This window comes from Heptranchias perlo, chromosome 1, assembly GCF_035084215.1.
Source record: "Heptranchias perlo isolate sHepPer1 chromosome 1, sHepPer1.hap1, whole genome shotgun sequence".
NCBI lineage: Eukaryota > Metazoa > Chordata > Chondrichthyes > Hexanchiformes > Hexanchidae > Heptranchias > Heptranchias perlo.
The window spans coordinates 51,650,608-51,678,361 of record NC_090325.1 but is presented as its reverse complement, the minus strand read 5'-3'; the positions used below and the strand labels follow the sequence as shown (position 1 = coordinate 51,678,361).

The 27,754-nt window shown below is 44.3% G+C and overlaps 1 protein-coding gene across 3 annotated transcripts in view; it reads right to left on the bottom strand.

Annotated features, from left to right (window-relative positions):
* Positions 1 to 27,289, bottom strand: part of LOC137322076 (long-chain-fatty-acid--CoA ligase ACSBG2-like) — an 88,139-nt gene extending 60,850 nt beyond the window's left edge. The window contains exons 1-2 of one of the 3 annotated variants that reach the window (XM_067985144.1): positions 27,107 to 27,289; positions 170 to 263 (exon numbers count right to left, since the gene is read on the bottom strand). In XM_067985144.1, the coding sequence (XP_067841245.1) occupies positions 170 to 246 (77 nt within the window). In that variant the 5' untranslated portion in view covers positions 247 to 263; positions 27,107 to 27,289. The remainder of the gene's footprint in view (positions 1 to 169; positions 264 to 27,106) is intronic. The other 2 variants (XM_067985152.1, XM_067985161.1) reach the window with 2 other exon arrangements.
* Positions 27,290 to 27,754: the final 465 nt, after the last annotated feature.

Genomic DNA, 27,754 nt, shown 5'->3' with positions numbered 1-27,754 from the left:
TCTGGGCAAATGCAGTACACCAATGCATCTGTAACTAATTATAACAATTAACAGGCTAACTCATTACTTGTTCTGTACTGCACACATTGTCAGGATAACTCCAGGTTTATAAGGTGTTCCTCTTTTAAAAATTCATACAAGTTTTTTTTTATATAATAAACTTACAAACCTTGCCAAAATGCGTTTGCCGCCAGAGAAACTATCAGTGGTCACAGCAGCTCTGTTCAAACCATCACTTTCAGACATCTTGACAACTTAATCCACTTTCAATGAAAATATGAACAAAATTATGAAAATAGCACAAGTAATTTTTACATTTGTATGAACTAATATTGTACTTCGAAAAGAATGACAAGTTACTACAGCTAATCTGACCACTTTATATTTACACCACAGAAGAGGAAGGAGGAGGCCTGTTACTGACTTACCACAGTGTTAAAGTATTGAGACAATAGGAATGGAAACAGGAAGTACATTAGCTTGCAGTAACTGAATTTATATACTGTAGCACAACCCTTTAAAAAAGTGTCCATTTTTAGGTAAAAAAAACTTCTGAGAAAGGACATCACAGCCAAGTCAAAGTACATTCCAGATTCCAGTTCTTTTTGACAGGGAGCAGTAGTGGGTGTGGGAGGGGCAAGTAGTGAGTGAGGAAATGGGAACAACAATTGTTATAAAAATAAAACGAAATTACAGCAAATCTACTTTCTCCCATTCTCTAGTAAGTACTGTCCAATCCTGCTAAGCATACCATTTTAAAATCAAGAAAAATGTTATCCTACGACCAATAATTCGTATATTGCAAAGTGATTAGTCATTCCAATAAAAACATTTGTACATAGGATCAATTAAATTTCTAGAATATTTGGTCTATATAGAACTTGAAGTTCAGCACGTGCAGCATTTAGGATGAAGAGCATTAAAACAGTAAAAGAGAGAACATTTTGTCCTCTTTAAACATTTCGTAACAATGTTCTGCATTGCTACAAAGTGTTTAGGCATTGCAACAATAAAAAATATGCAATCAAATTGAGACCATCTTGAAGTGAACTAAATATTCAAAGCTTTTTTTAAAAAAGAGTGCAAAGGTAAAAGGTTCACAATCTAGTGTGCGCATGTGAGAGTATTTAGTAAAGACAGAAACAGTTTGGATGGAAGGCCCCCTATGAAGTAGTAGCCTGCCAACACTGACTTTCCAAGCTCACACATTGAATATAGCCATTAGGGCAAGCAACAGACAAATGCTGATGGGATGGGCAACAGCAATTACTTGTTAGAGAAGTTGTGTCAGCCGGGAGGGAGGCATGAGGTGATAATGGAGTGCCCCAGGGATCAGTGCTGGGAGCCACACCATTTTTAACTTACATTATTGATTTGTATTCAGAAGCTCAGTGCAAACTGGTCAAATTCACAGAAAATACCAAACCAGGAGTAGCAGTTTTACAAGGTGGCAGCTCAGAACTACAAAAGGACATATAAACATGCATGAGAGTGGAGCAATATGGACAAGTGTGAAAGTACTGCACATAAGGAGGAAAAATTAGCCAAAACAGTAAAAGTCAAAAGTCTTGCTTAAACTGTACAGTGCTCTGGTCAGACCACACCTTGAGGCATTTTAGAGAGGAGCCATGAGACTATCTCTTTAAATCAGAGGACAGAATTATTAGGAAAGAATGGAGAAACATAGGCTTTTCAATCTTGACAGGAGGGAACAGATGTGAGCTTGGAGGTGTATAACAAAATGGTACAGAAAATTAAAATCCAGAACACAACTTCAAACTATACTGTGACAGCTGAACAAAGTTCAAACTAGTGAAAGGCAAATTTAGGACAAATATCAGGAAATTCTTCACACAAAAAGAGTGATCCATACTTGGAATGGACTGGCATGGTAAAGCAGGCAAAAACCCTGAAGTCATTTAAGAAACAGTCAGATGCTGTGATGGGTAAGTGGAAGGGATTGGGAAGAGCAGAACAATACAGCCTTTCTGAATGGAAGAGCTAAGGTGGGCTAAACAGTCTTCTTCATTTGTGCTTATCCTGCAATTAACAGCTAATGATGCTTCCGCACAGCCCAGCAGGATCCTGATAATGGTGCGGCCAATTTATTAAGAATGATTCCGTAAGTCGCTCCAATAGCACAGTGCTTGAATGCACCTTGTGGTGTGCTGTTATACAATACAAGCCAAGATGATCCCAGGTTCAATCCCTGGTCTGTACTAAGTTGGCTGATCTCAACCAAAACGGTAGCTGGCAGAAGGCTACTGTTGACTTTTGCTCTCCCATTATTCCAGGGGCACCAAAATGGCAGATGGAGTTTAATTTAGATAAATGTGAGGTGATGCATTTTGGTAGATCGAATCGGGCCAGGACCTACTCCGTTAATGGTAGGGCGTTGGGGAGAGTTATAGAACAAAGAGATCTAGGAGTACAGGTTCATAGCTCCTTGAAAGTGGAGTCACAGGTGGATAGGGTGGTGAAGAAGGCATTCAGCATGCTTGGTTTCATTGGTCAGAACATTGAATACAGGAGTTGGGATGTCTTGTTGAAGTTGTACAAGACATTAGTAAGGCCACACTTGGAATATTGTGTACAGTTCTGGTCACCCTATTATAGAAAGGATATTATTAAACTAGAAAGAGTGCAGAAAAGATTTACTAGGATGCTACCGGGACTTGATGGTTTGACTTATAGGGAGAGGTTGGATAGACTGAGACTTTTTTCCCTGGAGAGTAGGAGGTTTAGGGGTGATCTTATAGAAGTCTATAAAATAATGAGGGGCATAGATAAGGTAGATAGTCAAAATCTTTTCCCAAAGGTAGAGGAGTCTATAACAAGGGGGCATAGATTTAAGGTGAGAGGGGAGAGATACAAAAGGGTCCAGAGGGGCAATTTTTTCACTCAAAGGGTGGTGAGTGTCTGGAACGAGCTGCCAGAGGCGGTAGTGGAGGCGGGTACAATTTTGTCTTTTAAAAAGCATTTGGACAGTTACATGGGTAAGATGGGTATAGAGGGATATGGGCCAAGAGCAGGCAATTGGGACTAGCTTAGTGGTATAAACTGGGCGACATGGACATGTTGGGCCGAAGGGCCTGTTTCCATGTTGTAAACTTCTATGATTCTATGAACAAAATACTCCCGTTCCTGATCACTATCCAAAGACTCTTGCAGGAAAGCATGCATCAAGGAAGTACAGGATTAGGAATTGAATGTGATGCTATACACAGGCTTCGAACACACACTGTCTAGGAGTCCATATTATGGTACACAACATCCTTCTTCCCAAAATCTTGTTGAAGTAACAAAATTGACTACTCTACCCTCTTTCCCATGTCACCGGCCTCACTTGGTTCCACTGTAGCCAACTGAGCCAATACATGTACTACAATAGCTTCTACCCTAACCTGCGCAATCCTACCCGCACTTCCGCAACATTCCTAGGTTATCCTTACGAAATTCCATCACCAAAACACTCATCCATGCCTTCAACACCTCCAAAAGTAACTTCTCAACCCTCTCCTCACTTGACATCCTGAGGTTCCTTCTACATAAATTCCAACCAGTCCTAAACACCACAGCAGCATCCTATCCTGCATCAGTCCCACTCCCCCATCACTCCTGCCTCACAAAGCTCCAGTGGTTTCTAGTCTCTAGTGTATGGATTTCAAAATCCTCATCATTTACAAATCCCTCTACAGCCTCGCTCCAGCCTACCTCTGACTTAAATGCCAGCAAATACCCTCCAGTTTCCTGACTCTGGACTATTTTGCATTCCACCCCCCTCCATTTGTACCGTTGATGACAGAACAGTCGGCCGTCTAGGTCAGACGCTCTGGATCGTCCTCCTTAAATCCTTGCACCGTGCTACCCCTCTCTGCACTTTCATAAGCCTCCTCAAAAAAAATTTCCTCTCAAATTCCAGTGCATCACCTCCCCTAATTCTTCCATTACTGCTTGGTAGATGTTCTGCCTCTGAAGTCTCTTAAAAGCTCTATATAAATGGAAGCATATAATTCAAGTAGTTGTTCTGTTGGGAAAATCAAGTTTCTAGCATTATATTTTCTCACAAGCAAACAAGAGGAAACATTACGTGGTCGCTTCTTGCAGCAGCTTTTGGTATTTACGAAGGCTTGCAGGTAAACCATGTCATTTGTACAATTGTGTTCACACACTGCGCATATCTGCACGGTTTTTAAAGTACAGCTGCAAAGGATTTTAAAATTTTCTAAAATATAAGAAATAAAAACAGGTTACTCTAAATGTCTGCAGAAGTTTCAAGAAAAAAAAAGTTATATAGAGAGTTAGAATAAAGAAAGGAGAGTCATCTCACTTAACAAAATAATTCCCGTCAACTCGTATTAGCCAGCAGGAGTTACATTCTTCCAGAGTCTGTCCTGTTGCTTTATATTAAACTTATCCAAATCAATTTTAAATATATTTCTTGGATAGTAAAAAAAACTTGGAATAGCTTTGCAGGATTTCTGTAATATTGCCAACAGCAGATATCTTATTGTAGAATAGCATTATTCCCAGGTGCTTTTCAGAGATGGAATGCAGGGTAAGGCAGTAGGTGAGGCGGGAAAGTGTACATTGCTTATCTAACCAAAATCCTACATTAAAGTTTAAGCACAAATTTTGTGTTCAATAAGAATAAAACCCTACACTGACACTATGCAAATATTTTGAAAGTTGCATAAGAATACTGGGCATTTATTCAGCATGTATAATTTTCACAAAAAAGTCCCTTTCTTTCCCCACTTTGGTCCCTTCCATTTGTATTGGTGTTAGTCCTTTGCCAGCAGACTGAATTTACTGTCTTCTGCAATTTCTCCCTTCGCTTTCCATTAGTCAGGTCCAAACTGGCAATAGCTCACTCAGAACGTTTTCCTAGTGCCTCTGTTATGTTATTCCATTAGAATTTACTTTTGACCACCCCATTATTAATCTTGCATTGGAACACGCACAGGATTTTACTATACAGTCAAGCCAACTAATGGAACTGTACTTTGCCCAAATATGCCATACAATGCAATACTTGGTCTGAATGTTGATACCAGAAGCAATAAGTACACAACAGGTTCCACTTCCCTACATGACAAAACAATGAGCACAAAAGTTTATAAAATACAAGTACAGGACAGGGATCGGAACAGTCAAAATTGAACATACTCCCCAACTTTCCAGAAATTATTTCTTTTTTATTTAAAGCAACATGAATCTATATAAACAGTAAACACCCCAAGGGAGTTAATGAGAAGAAACAAAAGGCAGAAAGAGATGGAAAACAGAAAGTATGATCAAATAAGTCGATTTTAAGGAAGCTTTTAAAGACGATGAGAGAAGTAACAGTTGAGGAATTAAGGGAGAGCACTTCAGAGTAGCAGAAGACGGATGAAGGTTCTTAAAGGTCATACGCTCATCTCTGTTATGATGAGAGACAACAGCAGCAAGGACACAAAGAGAAAAGTGGTCAAGGAAGGAGGTATTCTAACACTCCCAGCTACTAGTACCCAGTCAGTCATTCTTAAACCAGAGCATTGTGATCCAAGTAGAATAGATAAAATTAGGTTGTCATGATTCAGCTGAATTCCTATTTTATGTTGGGTATTCTGCTATATCTAAGTAGAATGAGTATCAATACAGTATTACCAATTAAAAACAGAAAATGCTAGAAACACTCAACAAGTCAGGCAGCATCTATGGAGAGAGAAACAGTTAACATTTCAGGTCTATGACCTTTCATCAGAACTGGAAAATGTTAACAGCTTTTAAGCAAGTTCAGAGCTTTATTACCAATTGTCCAGTCACACAGTACAATACAATGACATTGTTCCATCACAGAAACAGGTAATCTGTCACAATCAGTTTCCCCACCCCAGACCAAAAAGTAAATGCACAAAAAAGCAGCAACTTCTCACCAACATATAAACTTATTAAAGTTGAACCCATTCCAAGGCTGAGGATTGAGTTTACAATTAAATGAACAGCTCAAACTTTGTTCATTGTTAATTAAATAATTTCAGCCCAAGAACTGATGGCGTACACACTCCCTCAAAAGCTCAGTGTGCTGATTCACACAATCCAGAAAGGTACCATGGTATGCTAGTAAGTCACGCAAATCAGGAAGTTCCAAGGTTCATTGCCTATTCTGTACTGACCTGGATGAATTCAGCCAGTTGTGCGGTATGAAAGTGCCTATAATTGGTCTGAGACCCTTGGCCAACTGTTTGCCTTTTACTCAATTATTTCTTTATTATTATTAGCCCAGATTTATCATATGCCTTTTTTTTTTTAAAGTCATTTTAACGACAACTTGCACGTATATAGCACCTTTAACATAGTAAAACGTCCCACGGCACTTCACAGGAGCAATTCTCAAACAAAATTTGACACCAAGCCACATAAGGAGATATTAGGATAGGTGACCAAAAGCTTGGTCAAAGAGGTAGGATTTAAGGGGCATCTTAAAAAAGAGAAAAAAGAGAGGTAGAGAGGCAAAGAGGTTTAGGGAGGGAATTCCAGAGCTTAGGGCCTAGGCAGCTGAAGGCATGGCCGCCAATTAAAGCGATTAAAATCGGGAAGGCACAAGAGGCAAGAATTGTAGGAGTGCAGTGGTCTTGGAAGGTTATAGGGCTGGAGGAGGTGACAGGGATAGAGAGGTGCGAGGCCACGGAGGGATTTGAAAACAAGGATGAGAATTTTAAAATTAAGGCTTTGCCGGACCAGAGCCAATGTAGGTCAGAGAGCACAGGGGTACCAGGTGAACAAGACTTGCTGCGAGTTAGGATACGGGCAGCAGAGGTTTGGATGAGTTCAAATTTATGGAGGGTGGAAGATGGGAGGCCGGTCAGGTGCGCATTGGAATAGTCAAGTCTAGAGATAACAGAGGAATGGATGTGGGTTTCAGCAGCAGATGAGCCGAGGCAAGGGTGGAGACGGACGACGTTATAGAAATGGAAGTAGATGGTCTTGGTGATAGAGCGGATAAGCGGTCAGAAGCACATCTCAGGGTCAAGTAGGACGCCAAGGTTGTGAATGGTCTAGTTCAGCCTCAGTGGCCAGGGAGAGGGATGGAGTCGGTGGCTAGGGAATGGAGTTTGTGGTGAGGACCGAAGGCAATGGCTTGGGTCTTCCCAATATTTAGTTGGAGGAAATTTTTGCTCATCCAGTACTGGATGTCGGACAAGCAGTGTGACAAATCAGAGACAGTGGAGGGGTCGAGGGAGGTGGTGGTGAGGTAGACCTGGGTGTCGTCAGGGTACATGTGGAACCTGACGGATTTTGGATAATTTCGTCAAAGGGCAGCATGTAGGTAAGAAATAGGAGGGGGCCAAGAACAGATCCTTGGGGGATTCCAGAAGTAACGGTGCGGGAAGAGAATTTTAATTTTAATTTCTCTACTCAACCAAGGAACTCCAGCTTACAGGAGCTATCCCATCCCTCCAGGGGCAATTTTGGATGAATCACTCTTTTTTCTGTACAGTAGGGTGACCAATGGCGGTCTGTGCTCATATCACATGATATCAAGAAACGGCTGAGTGCACTGGATACAGCAAAGGCTATGGGCCCTGACAACATCCCGGATGAGGTGCTGAAGACTTATGCTTCAGAACTAGCTGCGCCTCTAGCCAAACTGTTCCAGTACAGCCACCACGCTGGCATCTACCCGACAATGTGGAAAATTGCCCAGGTATGTCCCGTCCACAAAAAGCAGGACAAATCCAATCCAGCCAATTACCGCCCCATTAGCCTACCCTCAGTCATCAGCAAAGTGATGGAAGGTGTCGTTGACCGTGCTATCAAGCGGCACTTACTCACCAATAACCTGCTCACCGATGCTCAGTTTGGGTTCCGCCAGGACCACTCGACTCCAGACCTCATTACAGCCTTGGTCCAAACATGGACAAAAGAGCTGAATTCCAGAGTGAGGTGAGAGTGACTGCCCTTGACATCAAGGCAGCATTTGACAGAGTGTGGCACCAAGGAGCCCTAGTAAAATTGAAGTCAATGGGAATCAGGGAGAAAACTCTCCAGTGACTGGAGTCATACCTAGCACAAAGGAAGATGGTAGTGGTTGTTGGAAGCCAATTATCTCAGCCCCAGGACATTGTTGCAGGAGTTCCTCAGGGCAGTGTCCTAGGCCCAACCATCTTCAGCTGCTTCATCAATGACCCTCCCTCCATCATAAGGTCAGGAATGGGGATGTTCGCTGATGATTGCACAGTGTTCAGTTCCATTCGCAAATTCTCAGATAATAAAGTCGTCCATGCCCACATGCAGCAAGACCTGGACAACATCCAGGATTGGGCTCATAAGTGGCAAGTAACATTCGCACCAGACAAGTGCCAGTCAATGACCATCTCCACAAGAGAGCATCTAACCACCTCCCCTAGACATACAACAGCATTATTATCGCCGAATCCCCCACAATCAACATCCTGGGGATCACCATTGACCAGAAACTTAACTGGACCAGCCATATAAATACTGTGACTACAGGAGCAGGTCAGAGGCTGGGTATTCTGCAGCAAGTGACTCACCTCCTGATTTCCCAAAGCCTTTCCACCATCTCCAACGCACAAGTCAGGAGTGTGATGGAATACTCTCCACTTGCCTGGATGAGTGCAGCTGCAACAACACTTAACAAGCTCGACATCAACCACGACAAAGCAGCCTGCTTGATTGGCACCCCATCCACCACCCTAAACATTCATTCCCTTCACCACCGGCGCACTGTGGCTGCAGTGTGTACCATCCACAGGATGCACTGCAGCAACACGCCAAGGCTTCTTCGACTGTACCTCCCAAACCTGCGACCTCTACCACCTAGAAGGACAAGGGCAGCAGGCACATGGGAACAACACCACCTGCACGTTCCCCTCCATGTCACACACCATCCCGACTTGGAAATATATCGCTGTTCCTTCATAGTCGCTGGATCAAAATCCTGGAACTCCCTTCCTAACAGCACTGTGGGAGAACCTTCACCACATGGACTGCAGCGGTTCAAGACCACGGCTTACCACCACCTTCTCAAGGGCAATTAGGGATGGGCAATAAATGCTGGCCTCGCCAGCGATGCCCACATCCCATGAACGAATGAAAAAAACCATTAACCCACCCTTTCCTCTGTTGGAGGGTTGGAAAGAGGGAACCTATTTATAGGCAGAGTCTGTACATCACACACTGATTGGCCTACGTCCTACAAGTGCCTAATCCACACATTTATGGTGAGAGAAGTCAAGAGTTGGAAGATGCATTTTCTTGCCTCTAACAATGAGAGTTTTGTGAGTCTGTGTTTCTCACACAGATCTAGCATTAAAGATGAAAGCATTGCAGACTGGGGAGTGGATTTGAAGGGACTTCATTGTTGGTCATGGTCTTTATGCCACCCCAGATCACTTCCCAAAATGGTTGGATTTGGGGAAAATACCAGAAAGTTTTTTATACAAATGTGCCACTCTGGCCACATCCTCTCTAGCATTCATCCAATAAGGAGGGGTAGAACCTGTGCAGGTTATGTATGAGTTTGAGTTGACCATCATGTATTCTACCACAAGATTTTTTTTTAAACTTGCCAAAAGCCTTAAGAGTTGTGAGTCCCCACTTCAATAGGCACTAAGCCACTTGGTGATAGACATCAGTGATTGCACTGCCATTCCCTGTTGCACAGCTACTGCAGCCAAGAAAGACACATCTACTTAGCTGCAGTAACAGTAAAACTACACACCACATTTCACATATAAAATGATACATTCTTAAGCAAACACTCACCAAGAACATTTTGTAATGTTGGTTTTTTTTGTGGTTGTCACAGCGAGGGATGCCAGGAAAGTGGAATGGAACATTTTGCTAATTTTGGCATCCAATGTCATAATAAATGAAGACTGTACACATACCAGATGCTCTATTTCCTTATTAAATCTTTTGTTTTAAGAGGGCATGGATGACTTTAACATTATTTGCCACTTTAGATCAACAGCCCGTGACTGTCCAAAATGACAATTCAATTCCAAAGCTGCATTTAGTCAAGTACTGTTCAACTCCAAAGTTCTCTGAAGCAGAAATCAGTTGTGGTTTATATAGAAAGAAAAGAATTTGCATTTATATAGCACGTTTCACAACATCAAGACGTCCCAAAGCATTTTACAGCTAATGAAGTACTTTTTGAAGTGTAGTCACTGTTGTAATTTAAGAAACGCAGCAGCCAATATGTGCACAGCAAGCTCCCGCAAACAGCAATGAGATAAATGACCTAATAATCTGTTCTTAATGATGTTGGTTGAGGGATAAATATTGGCCAGGATACCGGGGAGAACTCCCCTGCTCTTCTTCGAAATAATGCCATGGGATCGTTTACATCCAGCTTAGGGGCAGACGGGATCTTGATTTAATGTCTCATCCGAAAGACGGCACCTTCGACAGTGCAGCACTCCCTCAGTACTGCACTGAAATGTCAGCCTGGATTATCTCCTCAATTCTCAGTTTTGGTATCATTCTTGTGAATTTTTTTGCACCTTCTATAATAGAGACCAGGACTGTGCACAATACTCCAAATGTGGTCTAATCAAGGTTCTATACAAGTTTAACATGACTTCTTTGCTTTCCATTCGATCCCTCCAGAAATGAACCCTAGTGCTCGATTAGCCTTTTTTAATGGCCTTATTAGCCTGCGTCGCTACTTCTAGTGATTAATGTATCTGTACCCCTAGATCCCTTTGCTCCTCCATCTCGTTTAGACTCTTATTATCCAAGCAGTATGTGGCCTCCTTATTCTTCAACCAAAATGCATCACCTCACACTTATCGATATTGAAATTCATTTGCCAATTACACGCCCATTCTGCAAGTTTCTTAATGTCCTCTTCCATTTTGATGCTTTTTTCCTTTGTATTAACTACACCCCCAGGGGTCTGCAAATTTTGAAATTGTACTTCCGATTCCCAAATCCAAATTGTTAATGTAAATTGTGAACATTTCAATCTTGCCTGACCTTCCTTATGTTCACGCCACCATGGGGACAAAAGGACTTCCTAGTCCACCTCCATTCTGCTGGTGGAACTTCAGAGGGGGGTGAGGGCCGCAGTGGTTATCATCGTCCGAACACCTGAGCCACCAGCTACTCCCTGGCCGCTCTGTCTGCTGCTCCTTCGTTGGGGGTGGGAGGGGAAAGACGGTCACCCATGAGTCCAGGAACATCTGGGTCGGGATCCTCCAAATCCACTGGCATCTCGTCTGCCAAGTTAAGGGTCAGCCCTTCCTGCAGGGCAAAACTGTGCAGTGCGCAGCAGACCATTACAATCCTAGCCACTTTGCTAGGTGAATACTGTAAAACACCCCCCCAACGTGTCCAGGTACTGAAGCGTGATTTAAGCATCCTGATTGTCCTCTCCGCCACTAGGACACGTGAGCACGGTTGTACCTTTCCCGTGCTGCGGCGTCGCGAAAGGGTGTAATCAACCACGGCCTCAGTGGTACACCTTGTCCCCTACAATCCATCCACCTTCTTGTCCCTCCCTGTTGAGCAAGTCATGGATGTTAGAGTGATGAAGCAAGTGACCACAACCAAAAAGGTAAATAAAAACTTTTTAAATTTTAATGTGGAGCCAAGAGGAGGAGGTTTCTTCTTGGCTCCACAGTGCCGCTGACAGCCGCGATCGGCCCCCATCCTGCCGTGTCCCTCCTCCCCCACCTCCTCCTACTGTCCCCTCCCCCTGCTGTTTTCCACCCCCCCCCCCCCCCCGCGACTTACCAAGCGGCCCAAAATTCAATCTTCCTGAAGGGCAAGCTGCCTGTGGAGGCACAACAGGCAAAAGTAGGTTCAGGTTAATTTCTACCCCATTGTTCCTTGTTTTTTTCTTCCATTATGCATTAGCAAGAAAGAACAATCTTGCATTTATATAGTGCCTTAGAACATCCCAAAGTGCTTTACAGCCAATAGATTACCTTTGAAGTGCAGTGACTTGTATTATCTTCTCATCCAGATCATTTCTATTGACAAGCACACATTTCTGTGGTACTCCACTCAACACCTCCCTGTAATCTCACTACAATTCTCACAAGTATTCGCTTTTTCTGCTTTTTAAATCTAATTTCATATCCAGTCCCATGTTCTAAAATGGATTCCTTTGGATTTTACATTTTAACGGTATCTCATGTGGAATCTTGTCAAAGACAGTTTTACTTTTTTTTTAAAAACCTCAGACAACTTTGCCCTTCTATACCCAAGCTGACTGTTTCTGATTAAAGCAATAGGCATTCCTCCAGCCTAATACTTAGTTACCATTACTTTACTCAGTAACGGCTTATCCATTAACTAGAATATTGTGCGATAAACCGACTAAATGAAGTGTTTGGGACAACATTAAGCTGCTTTACTATTGATACAGTTAAAAATACAAATCAATGAATCATGGCCAAAAGTCACATGCCCAGATTCCCCCTTGCCTTCTGCTCATCCAAGTTACCCAAATCCACCAATGAAGATAACATTTTTCTGAGACTAAGAACAGACAGGCATGTCAGAAAGACATGTCAGAAACTCACCAACGGTGGAAATACAGGGAAGCGTCACAAAGTCAATTCACCCGCTAACACGTGAGAAACGATGAAGAGGCGAGAAAAGTTTCACCAATGACAGCGGTATTTAAAGATTAGAGCTCTTAGCATAGCACAAAGTTTTAATGCAAAGAAGTGTGGGTCTCAGTCTCAGATCATTCATGAGGTCACAAAAACTCTAATGCTTCTGGGGGCCTAAACACTACTGACTTGTCTACACCTCAAGCAAGTCTTCAAAAAAATGTATTCACTTAAAAGCACTGATAAAAAAGTTACCAATAAACAACCAACCAATCACAAAAAGCACCAAATTCCCTGAAAAGATTATTTTGAAAATTCCACCACATCAGTCATGTTTCCTCACCCTTCCCCATTTGCATCTCTCAAGATTTTTTTTTTAATTAAATATTTGCTCATCCCATTTTCCAATAGGCATAACGTCCAGCACCTTATGGGCAAAAATGAGCCACCCTCTACGGCTTTTGCTAGTACCTACGTGAATCTGGCCAGGACTCCTTCAACATAAGAAATAAGTAATTTTACAACACCAAGTTATAGTCCAACAAATTTATTTTAAATTCCACAAGCTTTCGGAGGCTTCCTCCTTCCTCAAGTGGTGTGGTGTGGACGTAAAAAATCCCAAGGCGCTATTTCTTTCTTTTTCTTTCCTCCACAAACGATAGCCATAAAATTATACCACAGTCTGGTATCCTCACTTACACAAAGTTCTACACACTAAAAATACTCAATTGGAGGAGGGCCAATTTCAGTGGGTGAGAACAGATCTGGCCCGGCTAAATTGGAATCAAAGATTGACAGGCAAAACTGTAATTAAACAATGGGCAGCCTTTAAAGAGGAGATAGTTCAGGTTCAGTCTAGGTACATTCCCACGAGGGAGAAAGGTAGGGCAACAAAAGCCAGAGCTCCCTGGATGACAAAAGAGATAGAGTAAGATGAAGCAGGGAAAAAAAAGGTGTTTGACAGACGTCAGGTTGATAACACAAGTGAGAATCAGGCTGAATATAGAAAGTTCAGAGGGGAAGTGAAAAAGGAAATAAGAGGGACAAAGAGAGAGTACGAGAATAGACTGGTGGCAAACATAAAAGGGAACCCAAAAGCATAGGCATATAAACAGTAAACGGGTAGTAAGGGTGGGGTGGGGCCCGGCCCATCAGGGACGAAAAAGGAGATCTACTCATGGAGGCAGAGGGCATGACCGAGGTACTAAATGAGTACTTTGCATATGTCTTTATCAAGGAAGAAGATGCTGCCAGAATCTCAGCAAAGGAAGATGTAGTTGAGATACTGGATGGGCTAAAAATTAATAAAGGGGAGGTACTAGAAAGGCGAGCTGTACTTAAAGTAGATAAGTCACCTGCGATCGGATGCATCCTCGGTTGCTAAGGGAAGTAAGGGTGGAAATTGCGGAGGTACTGGCCATAATCTTCCAAACATCCTTAGATACAAGGGTGGTGCCAGAGGACTGGAGAATTGCAAATGTTACACCCTTGTTCAAAAAAGGGTGCAAGGATAAACCCAGCAACTACAGGCCAATCAGTTTAACCTCGGTGGTGGGGAAACTTTTGGAAACGATTATCCGGGACAGAATTAACAGTCACTTGGACAAGCGTGGATTGATTAGGGAAAGCCAGCACAGGCAAGTCGTGTTTAACTAACTTGCTAGAGTTTTTTGATGAGGTAACAGAGAGGGTTGATGAGGGTAATGTGGTTGATGTGGGGTGTTTGGACTTTCAAAAGGCATTTGATAAAGTGTTGCATTACAGGCTTGTCATCAAGATTGAAGCCCATGGAATAAAGGGGGCAGTAACAGCATGGATACAAAATTGCCTAAATAACATGAAGCAGAGAGTAATGGTGAACCGTTGTTTTTCGGACTGGAAGGAGTTGTACAGTGGTGTTCCCCAGGGGTCGGTACTAGGACCACTGCTTTTCTTGATATATATTAATGACTTGGACTTGGGTATACAGGGCACAATGTCCAAATTTGCAGATGACAAAACTTGGGAGTGTATTCAACAGTGAAGAGGATAGTGATAGACTTCAAGAGGAGACAGGCTGGTGAATTGGGCAGACACTTTGCAGATGAAATTTAATGCAGAAAAATGCAAAGTGATACATTTTGGTAGGAACAAGGAGAGGCAAAATAAACTAGAGGGCACAATTCCATAAGGGGCACAGGACAGAGAGATCTGGAGGTATACGTGCACAAATCATTGAAGGTGGCAGGGCAGGTTGAGAAAGCAGTTAAAAAAGCATACAGGATCCTGGGCTTTATATATAGGAGGCATAGAGTACAAAAACAAGAAAGTCATAATGAACCTTCATAAAACACTGGTTCAACCACAACTGGAGTATTGTGTCCAGCTCTGGGCACCGCATCAGGCAAGATGTGAAGGCCTTAGAGAGGGTGCAGAAAAGATTTACTGGAATGACTCCAGGGATGAAACACTTCAGTTACGCGGATAGACTGGAGAAGCTGGGGTTGTTCTCCTTGAAACAGAGAAGATGGAGAGGAGATTTGATGGAGGTATTTAAAATCATGAAGGGTCTGGACAGAATATATGGTGAGAAACTGTTCCCATTGGCAGAAGGGTCAAGAACCAGAGGACATAGATTTCTATGAGAACCAAAAGGTAACATGAGAAAAAACTTTTTTTATGCAGCGAGTGGTTAAGATCTGGAATGCACTGCCAGGGAGGGTGGTGGAAGCAGATTCAATCGTGGCTTTCAAAAGAGAAATGGATAAGTACTTGAAAGGAAAAAATTTGCAGGGCTACGTGGATAGGGCGAGGAAGTGGGACTAGCTGGATTGCTCTTGCATAGAGCCGGCATGGACTTGATGGGCCTAATGGCCTCCTTCCATGCTGTAACCTTTCTATGATTCTAATCTTCTCCAGTCTTACATACCCACACGCCTCTGACATCTGATTACTCCTTGCGCTTTGCTATCTGCACTCCACCAGTGCATGCCCACTTTGTCAATGGCTAGACTTTGTCTTCCAATTCCCTCACTGGACCTTTCTGCTTGGCCGCCACCCTCTCGGCTTTCAAAACTCTTCTTTTCAACCATGTCCTCAACCCCCACCCTAAATCGCCTATCCCTTTCTCAGCAACCGCTTAAATTCAGGTGTCTAATAGATCCCAATAAGCTGCTTTTTGATCTTTTCAGTGCCTTTCTATTTCCGTTTTGTTTCTTCTTCTCATCTTCTTGTAGGTATATGATAGGTGCTTGGGTGGACAGTGGTAAATTCAACACTAAACTGAAATCAACAGAACTAAAATCTCCCAAAGAGCCAAGCACCATGTTTAGATCAATGAAAAACCCGAGAACTGTCAGATGTACACAATGAAACTAGGTTTAAATCATGGCCAACATAACAACCAATGCTGCAACTTCACCTTCTTTTAATAAGTGAGCGAACATAAACAGAAATAAGCGCATTCCACAAAGAATAAGGGTGGAGCCGAGTCTACACGAGGGGAAAGAGGTACATGTATTCTGCTTAACTGCATTCTTTGGAGAGGCACTAATACTTTTTTCTGTTAGAAAGGAATGCAGCGAATGGGCTGAAGGATGAAATAAAGTAATTTGATGCCTGTGTAACTGAGATGGCCGATGATATAACACAGTCAAACAAAAAGTCAATAAAAAAGTGCAGCCCAGTTTAAACTGTTTGTTGTACTGTTGTCTTTGGACAATTAAAATTTAGATTTAAAAAAATAATCAAATAATTCAGATAGTTTAAACACAGGAGCTTCTCCCAGCCCACTCTCCTTCCAACTTTTGGGGATTAAATTGTTCGCTAACAATGATACAATATTTGAGAATCACAATGTTGACTGTGGTTTCTGGATGAAAAGCGTGCCAGAGAAACCAAGACTGGAGAGGTGGCAGTGATGGCGCCCTAGTACAGTATGTGTGCAATAAACTTTATACTCCAAGATACAGTGCTCTTGATCAGTAGTTCAATTCCGGCAGGGTAAACGTAGTCGAACTATCAAGCTATCTAGTCAGTTGCCTGGGCGACCACTCCCCAGAACGTTAACCAGACTAGACATCCCTTCCCAAACTTTGGTCTCTATCCACAACTTCCCTTGCCTCTTCTCGTCTATCCATGAGTAGCCAACCCCAGTCCCACTACTTCTTCCCAGCCTCTGCCAACAGTGCAGTTTCTCTCACTTGTACATTAGACCAACTCCCACACAACCCCTCCGCACCTGATCCCAGTATTCGCCTCTAATCCAGGCCACAAAGTGGCTGCAAGACCAGTTGATACATTCAGTGTCCACTCACCTTCACAGACAGGCTCTGCAACAATTTTAAAGACTCAACAAAATTCTTATACCTGCTGTTTCTGCTACAGCTTTTTGCAAATATCACTACACTACAACCAATATTATATCCATGCTTAAGCATTCCATTGCCAGAAGGAACAAACCATAGATGCACCTGCATAAAATAACAAAGTCAGAGTTCTAATTACATTATTCCTTAATTGGTTTATTAGAAGTAATAGATAATGGGTGTAATGGACTGGAAAAATTAAGTTTAGACATCAGGGGGCCAATTTTCGGATGACAGAGCGGGTGCGTGGCAGGTGGGCTCCAAAAATCACTAAAATGCCGAGTGGGTTCGGAGCCCAGCTCCAACCCGCTGACTTCCGGGTTCCCCAGTGACTCGTCCAGGTGCGCTTGCGTCTCCCGAATGTGGGAGTCCCACCAGCAATTAAAGCCAGTGGGATGATAATTTGCATAGTTTCTCCGATAGTTGAGGTACTTGAAATATTTGATTCACTAGGCATTTTGGAAGGGGTGCGTTGTGGGAAACATTCCCTGTTGCAACAGACGTGTTTCAGCCAGCAGCCAGTGAGAGATGCAAATGCTTATTTGACAGGTGGGGAGAAAACGTTATTTATTGCAGCAGGGCACTCTGTCACTTCAGACAAAGTTTTGGCTGCAAGACCTTTGTGTTTTTACTCAAAATTCTTACTTTCCACCCAAAGCTCTGCTGTGCAAACATATTTATCTACTTTGCAGACCCCCTCAAACTCTCTTCTTCAGGATGGGGGGTGGGGGGCGGGGGCGCTATGGCTGCATTCACCACTTCATCCAAGGACGAGCAACATCACCAGCCTCGCCAGGCACGCCGTCCACCTCTGCCACGTGGAGCTCCACAACACAGTGCTGTGCCACAGGCACCTGCACAAGAGCACAGAGGGCAACAACAGAGACAGCGGCGTCGCAGGAGGCACTACCCTCACAACAGGGTCTACAGACCAAGGCTCAGCTCCCTGGACCTCTCTGAGGAGCAGTGCATATGGAGGCTCAGAGTCAGTCGCCAGGTAGTCGCAGACATCTGCAGCCTCCTTTATGCCGAGCTGCTCCCGGCTAGGCCGAGCAGCATCTCCTTATCTGTTGCTGTCAAAGTCATCACTGCTCTCAACTTCTTCGCCTCCGGATCATTCCAGGGTGCCACCGGGGACATCGTCGGGGTCTCTCAGCCGTCTGCACACAAGTGCATAAGGTAGCTCACCAACGGCTTGTTTCGCAGGGCCTCGCACTATGTCAACTTCCCCATGGACGACCTCAGCCAGACGGAGAGGGCAGTGGGATTCCACATTGGCTTCCCACGGGTGCAGGGTGTAATTGATTGTACCCATATAGTAATACGAGCACCTCCACACGAGCCAGGACTATTCATTAACAGGAAGGGCTATCACTCCATCAACACTCAGCTCATTTGTGACCACCGCAAAAGATTCCTTCACGTGTGCGCCAGATACCCTGGCAGCTGCCACGATTCCTTCACCCTCCGGGAGTCCAACATCCCGCCCCTCTTCCACACACCCAACACCCACAAGGGTTGGCTCCTCGGGGACAAGGGATACCCCCTGCACACGTGGCTCATGACGCCTCTGAGGAACCCCACCACCGAGCAACAGCTTCGATATAACGGCAGCCACATCGCTACCAGGTCTACAATTGAGCATGTTATAGGGCTGCTCAAGATGCGCTTCAGGTGCCTTGATCATTCCCTGCACAACAGGGCACAACAGAGAGGGGTGCCGCTCGATTAGGCCCCATCCACATCTGCCACCCACATTGAGGAGGAGCAACCCACGGGCAGAACAGCGGCTCACCTGGCTACTCGTAAGGCCAGGGAGTCACTGATATGTGAACAGTTCTCCTAACATCAGACAATGTGAAGAGTCCAGTCCTCAGACCACCTGGATAGAGCAGCGGCCAAACCAGCCCCCGCCCTGCACAAAACAGTCCTGCAACTACACATAGACCCACTGTAGAGGGACCCAATGGGTGGCATCAAGTGTGGGCATTCATGGTGAACCTCATGAAAGGGCCTTATTACAGAAGCCATTAAGAACGGCCAAGACGTGGCAGTAGTGGTGACAGGAATAATATTTAATGTGCATTTAACAAAAAGCAAATATAAATAAAATACATGACCAACCGTCAAACACCCTTGTGCATCCCCTTTGTACTTACAAAACCTTTGCCTTTCGCTTCAGACTACTTCTACGTGATGCATCCCCTGTGGCTGCGGCAGCGGCAGAGGTAGTGGCAGGTTGCTCTTGTTCATGCCCTGACCAATTAGATGCTTTAGGCCTACGCCCTCTGGGTTTCAGTGCCCGTGAGGGCCCCTCCAAAGACTGCTCCACCTGTACAGGGACAGACTCGGCCACCTGGAGTAGAGGCAACATTGTGGGTACTGGTTGAGAGGGGGGCAACGGGTGAGTCGTGGGGGCGCTTTGAGTGTCGTCCCCACTTCCATGTCCCCTTTCACCATCATCGCTCCTCTGGGCCAGGCTCACGCCACTCCTACCACTCTGCTGGACTACAGTTTGGAGGACATGTGTGAAGCCTTGTAAGGCCAGTGCTAGTGTACCTGCCTGCCTGTTTAACGCGGCAGAATGTTGTTCACCCTGAGTCCAAAGGGCCGTTGTCAGGGCCTCAATGGACTCAATGGTGAGCCATGTTTGAAGCTCCATGGAGGCTAGCCTTCCCTCCATCACAGATATTACCGCACTTACCCGCGACACTATCTCAGAGATACCCTCATATCCCTGCGACAGTATCTCAGAGATTCCCTCCTGTACCTGTGCCATCATTACACTCATGCAGGAGTTGGAGTCCTCCATCCTCTGCGCGATTGTGGAGAGTGCGTGTGGCACCTGTTCCAGCACCTCGCAAATGTGCTGCTGCCCCTCGATTATTCTCCTTTTAAAGGATGGCCACCAGGATTCAGCATCTGTGTCCAGCTGAGCAGAGCCTGGAGAGGAGTGCTCCCACCGACGCGTACTCTCCACAGCTGCCCCTGCCACCAGTGTCTGCTCGTTCTCACGTGTGGTAACTCACCATGTGCGACCCCAAATAACTGCGGACGGGGACCCACCAATGTGTGCGTACCTGCGCTGGTGGATGGCTCGCTCAGGTGTGACGGTGCACCCTCAGAGGTCGGCAGGTCCTCTGAGGAATCGCTCTCTGTCATCACAGTGGTCGCTGAAGGCCCTGTAAGAGAACAGGCGGCTATATTAAGCATGATAACAGATGTTGATGTGCTGAAGATGGCAAGACATGTTAACGTCCATTCATATTGTGTGTGCTGAATGTTAAAGTTCTGTCACCAGACATTTGTCAGGTTCCAGTCTGGACAAAAGAGCTGAATTCCACAGGTGAGGTGAGAGTGACTGCCCTTGACATCAAGGCAGCATTTGACTGAGTGTGGCACCAAGGAGCCCTAGTAAAATTGAAGTCAATGGGAATCAAGGGGAAAACTCTCCAGTGGCTGGAGTCACACTTAGCACAAAGGAAGATGGTAGTGGTTGTCGGAGGCCAGTCATCTCAGCCCCAGGACATTGCTGCAGGAGCTCCTCAGGGCAGTGTCCCAGGCCCAACCATCTTCAGCTGCTTCATCAATGACCTTCCCTCCATCATAAGGTCAGAAATGGGAATGTTCGCTGATGATTGGACAGTGTTCAGTTCCATTCGCAACCTCTCAAATGATGAAGCAGTCTGTGTCCACATGCAGCAAGACCTGGACAACATCCAGGATTGGGCTGATAAGTGGCAAGTAACATTCGCGCCAGACAAGTGCCAGGCAATAACCATCTCCAACAAGAGAGAGTCTAACCACCTCCCCTTGACATTCAATGGCATTACCATCGTCGAAACCCCCACAATCAACATCCTGGGTGTCACCATTGACCAGAAACTTAACTGGACCAGCCACATAAATACTGTGGCCACAAGAGCAGGTCAGAGGCTGGGTATTCTGCAGCAAGTGACTCACCTCCTGACTCCCCAAAGCCTTTCCACCATCTACAAGACACAAGTCAGGAGTGCGATGGAATACTCTCCACTTGCCTGGATGAGTGCAGCTCCAACAACACTCAAGAAGCTCGACACCATCCAGGACAAAGCAGCCCGCTTGACTGGCAACCCATCCACCACCCTAAACATTCACTCCCTTCACCACCGGCACACTGCGGCTGCAGTGTGTACCATCCACAGGATGCACTGCAGCAACTCACCAAGGCTTCTTTGACAGCACCCCCCAAAACCGTGACCTCTACCACCTAGAAGGACAAGGGCAGCAGGCACATGGGAACACCACCACCTGCATGTTCCCCTCCAAGTCACACACCATGCCGACTTGGAAATATATCGCCATTCCTTCATCGTCGCTGGATCAAAATCCTGGAACTCCCTTCCTAACAGCACTGTGGGAGAACCTTCAACACACGGACTGCAGCGGTTCAAGAAGGCGGCTCACCACCACCTTCTCAAGGGCAATTAGGGATAGGCAATAAACGCTGGCCTCGCTAGCGACACCCACATCCCATGAACGAATAAAAAAAACATCCCTGGACAGGAACTAGAGGGTGCGGCTCAGCTCCAGCGCCTCCTGCTCCGCGTCTGTGACGATTTGTTGCTGCCCCCCTCCAGTCCTCGCCCTCTCCTGTGCATTCTGGTCTATCTTCTCCTATAAGGGGAGAAAGCACAGACGCGTGAGTGAGTGATGGTGACGTGGCCAACCGATGAATGCATTGGTTTGGGTGAGGCTGACCATGCAAAAGATGCATCAGCGGGTGAGTATGCGACTGAGCTCATTGTATGAGGATTGGGTTGAGTGGCAGTGATGGGGTGAGTGATGGGAAAGTGAGGCAGTGCCGGTAAGTTGAGGATGAGCTTTGAGTGGGTGTGATAGAGTAGTGTTGGCAGTGCAGAATGCGTTGGGGGGTGGGGGGGCGGTGACAGGATGACGGCATCCGGGTGCATGCGTACGTGTACCCACTGTGGCTGTCCTAGTACGGTCATTGCCGCGCTGCCTGCACTGGGTCGTCGTCGCCGTCGTCGTAGTCGTCCCTCCTCCTCTCTCCCCCCTCCTCCTCCTCCTATCCAGTAACACCTGGAGTGAGGCATCACTAAATCTGGAGCAGTACAGGGGAAGGCTGCTCCTATTGTGGTGTGTGGGTGTTTGCTCCAGGAGCAGCCATTGGATGACAGCCCGCTGCACAGCTTTCAGACGGTAAACCCAGAAACCACGTTAAGTGGCTCCAATTTACCTGCGATCGCATGGGGAATGGACAGATTATATTGGGCGGGTTACCCATGCGCCCAATCGCACCCCCACTGCCACCCCGCCTCCCCACTAATATCGGGGCCCAGATGTGCTTTTGGTGTCAGCTTTGGTTCAGTGATCTGCACTCTCACCTCTGAGTCAGAAGGTTGTGGGTTCAAGCCCCACTCCAGAGTCTTGAGCATAAAAATCTAGGCTGACACTTCAGTGCAGTACTGAGAGTGCTGCACTGTCACAGGTGCCTGGGCAAGGACAGGGACAAAATCAGGCTCAGGTGTGATGCTCCCCACTGTCAAAGAGCCTGCCAACATTCCCCATCTAGGCTCATACATTAAGAATGGGATTTAGTTGTTTTAACAAAGAATGATGAGTTTGGCTAAACAGTGCCAATTATCTCCATCAGGAAAGAAAATTCACAGCGAAAGAAAGCAGAAAATGCTGGAACTACACAGCAGGTCCATCAGCTTCTGTAAGAAAAGACAGGTTAACATTTCAAACGTGGATCCTTCATCAGAAATGAAAAATAAGTGAGTTACTTAATGAAATTGGTGGGGTTGTGGCAGGGATGGAGAAGAGATAACTGTGCAATGCCCAAACAGGTTTTATTGAAAATTGGTGAGGATATATGAAGATCCTCTCAGTGAGGCAATGAAAAGACATTCGAAATAATAAAAAAAGCACTAAAATATCTAAATGAGAAAATGTGGAAACTTAAAATAAAAGCAAAGTGCTGGAACACACACAGCAGGCAGTAGCACCAAAGGGGGAAAAGAAAAAGACCAGCACCCCTGATGCAGACCCTGCCAGAACTGTATTCTGATAAAAGGTCCATTCCCACAATGGCCAATTAACCCACTCTGTAACCCCCAGAATCATTTTGCTGCTAAGGAAATGAGAGTGCACAGAAGGAAGAACCTTGCATCTGAGTGAGAATGGGATGGGGAGTTGAAGTAGCAAGTCAGAGGGAGATCAGGATCACACTCACACAAACAAGGACATTAGTGCTCAGCAAAGTGGTCACCTAATTTGCCTTTTGTCTCCCTAATGTGGGGGGAGATCACACAGTGGGCAGTAAATACAGCATAATATATTGGATGACACACACGTGAATTGATTTATCATATGAAAGGGGTGTTTGGACACCGAACAATTATATGAGAAAAGATGAACAAACAAGGATTGCATCCTATGATTAAATGGGAAAGTGCCAAGATTAAAACACAGCTCGATGTCCATTTGGTAGGAATATGATTCAAAAACTCTGGTACCAAGAGTAGGGTTGAAAAAGTTGTTGATGGCTGAACTTGTTCTCACTAAGTGGAGGAGGATAGGAAACTGACAGAACCATTGTTCAAGGAAGAAGCAGATGGTGGTCAATGCGAACTGGTAGGACCATTGTTCAAGGAAGAAGCAGGACATCATGTAGAATGTCCATGGTGGGAAAAAAAGGCGACCGAGTCTCCTTTGACATTCAATGGCATGGCCATCGCTGAATCCCCCACCATCATCATCCAGGAGGTCACCATTCACCAGAAACTCAACTAGACCAACCACAAATTCTGTGGCCATTAAGGCAGGTCAGATGCTGGGTATTCTGTGACGAAGTGGCACATCTCCTGACTCCACCATCTCCCTACCACTAATCTTAGTTAGCCAACTTAAGGACCGTGCTCGCAGAACCATTGTTCCAGCTTACATATTCCACTAAACTAGTCCCTCCTCTCTTTCCTTTATCTAGTCTTGATATTCTTAGTGTCATAAGAACATAAGGTGGCTAACTAAGATTGACAGTAGGGAGATGGGCAAAAGGTACTCCAGAACAGTCTGGGAAACAGTATTTTGCTGTTTGATAGTGTTGTCATGGCCTAGATGGAGGCAGGAAGAGGAGTCAACTAATTGCTGTTCAGTCTCAGACAAGTAGAAGTCCTTTAGCCACCTGACAATAGCATTCCCTTTGTCATCAGCTTCACTGATGTCAGAAGTGGAATTCAGCTACAAGTTCTTTAGGAGAAAGACTACAGCATGTAAGACAAATGGAAAAACAAAAGAGAACAGATGGAATGGTCAAGAGAAGACTAGAGACTAGAAGAGTTCTTAGTGGAAAGATCAAGAGAAGGCAAGATGACAAAGGAAAAGATCCTGGATATTGAGAAGGTTGCAGACAGACGAGGTCAGATTCATGGGGAGTGGGGGAGGGAAAGAGGCCATCTCTTGGCCAAAAGAAAGCACAGTTGCAAAGACAGCATCAGAAGAGTTCAACATCAGGTTAAGCTTAGAATTTGTTGAGGTAGGGGTATAGGGAATGAAACTGAGGTCTTCAATAAAGATAGATCAGAGTCAGAAAGGGAAAGGTCAAAAGGGATAGTGAAAACTTGACAAACAGGCATCTGGACAGGAATGAAACTAGACAGGGTCAGAAGTGAAAAAGAAACAGACTTGACTGGCATCGTGTGTTGCTTGAGCCTCCAGTTCTTGCTACCTGAAATGAAGAAAAAAAGGTTTTTATTTGTTAAAGCAAACAATGAGGTGAAGATGCAGTACAATGTGTAACTTGAAAACCAGGACAGCTGCAATACAGATTGAACCAGTGCAGCTGAAGAGTGAAATCGAGGAACTTACATGTTGCAAGGTGCATGGTAGAGAAGGTGGATTGCATGAGAGAGAGATCTGGGCAGAGGAGCGGGAAAACAAAACAGGTAACTAGGACGGTTCTGGTTCAACATTTTACCCAGCATTTGACTCATGCTTACAGCAACAGGACAGATTCCATAGGCAGATCTGCATGCCCTGATTCTTATGATCCTACAAGTAGAGTTAGTAGGTTTAATGCACCTCAGGATTAACAACTGCCCTTTTGTTGAGATATTTCCCAATGAATGTCACACGAGATGCCCATGTGCCCGCCCGACTCTTCAATAGGTGGAAAACGTGCTGTCAGATCATAAAATTCATATTAAACTACAGGTCAAATTAATTTAAAGTATGCAAAGAGAAAACAGTGAGAGACCAGTACAAACATATTGATAAAAATAAAGATTTGACTCAGTCCACAAGAATTTGAAGATATTTCTCCAGACTTTTTTTTTCCTTACAAATCCAATTTGCAGCAGAACTTCTGATATGATGGTGAAGGTTCCATCTCTGCGTCCCAGCCCATGATTTTCCCATCCATTAAAATGAATGGAAAAAAAAAAAATTGCATGCTGGCTGGCACACAAGCAGAAAACTCCAGCCAATGTTTTTGCATATGAGCAGCAGCATTGCTGCCTTCTCCATGTGGTTCTTTTACACAACTGAAACTGAATTAAAGAGATGGCCTATAGAATATATCCCAGCCAAATACAGGGTTATCAATCCAGATCAAAAGGAGACCTTACATACTGGATCTGTTCTTCAAAGAAAAAAAATTCCCTCAAAAGGGCAGTAATAATTATACTAATTATTTCTTTCACCTTAATGAATGGCAATGTGGGTAACAACTCCAACGCTGTCCAGAAAGGTATTTCTTACTGCATAAGGCCTGAAACAAAGACTTTTGACATTTTCATTTGGCATGAGGACACCCTCTTAATGATTAACGCAATCATGGACAATAAGTTTAAATTTTCTCTCTTGGCAGCAACATTTTGAGCAATTCCTTTTCACCAACCTGCAGTAATAGGCAGACAACCTTGATCTAATTATGTTCTGTTCATAGGCAATAACAAACAAAGGCAAGCCACCTTCCTTTTTGAAGGTAATTGCCAACTCTATTGTGTATTGTTTAATTCCCCCCCCCCCACCCACACAAGAGTACCTTTCAGTGTGCAACACAGAATTATATTTTAAACTTACAACACTTGGATTAGCTAAAAATTAGTATGAAAGGATTTAAAACAAAAAGGTCACATTTTGAAATGAAACAGAGCTCTGCTTCCCTCACATGGGCAATGGTTCAGACCTGAATTTGAATTGAAAACAAAAACAACTTTTTCCATCCATCTAGATTATACTGATCTTATCACACCAATACTACAAACCAGTTTTAAAAAAAACACAAATGTTGTCATATAGTCATGGTTATTTAAATACTGCATTTTGAGTGAGCTTTTCCACATCTTCATGGTACAAAATTACTATTTTTAAAACACAAAATCATACTATTTTTATATGCAGGCAAAATTAAGCAGGACACTGCACTTAATCTGTCCAAAAGGGTCAATATTACAATAACTGGAGGCTCTGTAAGAAAATGAAAGTGAATATTCATTATTTACAGTGATCTAAATTCTGATTAATCAAGTTTAATTTTACCATTAGGGTGTAATTTTAAAGAGGCACCAATATTTATTTACAAAAACACAGTGCCACAAATTAAATTTCGTTTGTCTATACAGTGACAAAAATGACAACTCTTCTGATTCTTTCTGTCCCCCATCGTACCTGGGAAAAAAAGTTTGCCAGTTATATGAAGACAAGAGCTTTTAAAGCGTGCAATAGCACTCAAGCAGCAGGTCCCTTCTGAAACAGTTCTCCTGCTTTCTTCATCACTTACAAGTGAAGGAGAAAATTATTCGTTTCAAAAAGGCAGATGCAGGCACCACTATTTATAACTAGTAACCGAAATCGTTCCCCCTGACAGGTTTGCTAGTAATAATAACCTCAGAAACATAATATCACCAGCTCTCAAAGACAGCTGAACACTAAATAAAATTCACAGCTGGCGTTTTAAATTTTAATGAGAATAGAATAAAATACGATTACAAAGAAATCATAAATTCAATTAGGATTAAAGCCCGTTAAGCACAAAGGAGAGAAAATGTTTTTCCTACAACGTATTATAAACCTTCCCTTGCCCTGAAAGGGAGGGACAAACGAGAGAACAACAAAGTATCCTAGATATAAATTGAAAGAACCAGGAAAAGAGTGTGAGTGAAAAGAAAAACGTACCTTAGTTGCAAACAGCTGGACTCGTACACAAACCTCAAAGCTAAACTCGCGACAGCTGAAAATAACTTGGAATTTCTTGAAAAGATTGCTAGTTTTAAAAAGAAAACTTATATAAATAAGCAACTACTTCTCGCACGACCACAGCTCTCTCAAACACACGTGGGTTCTGAGAGGCTCAATGAAGTGGCATGCGCAGATCGAGGAAACAGTTGTCAATCACATCGTTCCGCGAATTGACGTACGCGCACGTGCTCTGGGTCAAGTTGTACCCACTCTGCTTTGAAGCGGTCAAGTGTCCAAATTCTGTCTGAGTCGCACCGATCCGACCCCTCCGTCTGTCAGCGCAGCATTCATGTAAAAGCCATGGTGGGTGACAGCACGTTACAATCAGCTGCGGGACGTCACCTTTCCCACGCAGGCACTGTGGCTGTGTGACTTCAGTCCACGAGGGAGTGGGTGGGCTGTGCAAACAGCTTTTTTTTAAGTGTATTTCATTTTTAGCATACTTGTAATGTTATTTAATTTTCGTTGCTTAGAATAGAATGGTTACAGCACAGAAGGAGTCCATTCGGCCCATTGGGCCGTGCCAACTCTTTGTAGGAGCAATCCAGTTAGTCCCATTATCCTGGTCTTACCCTGTAGCCTTGC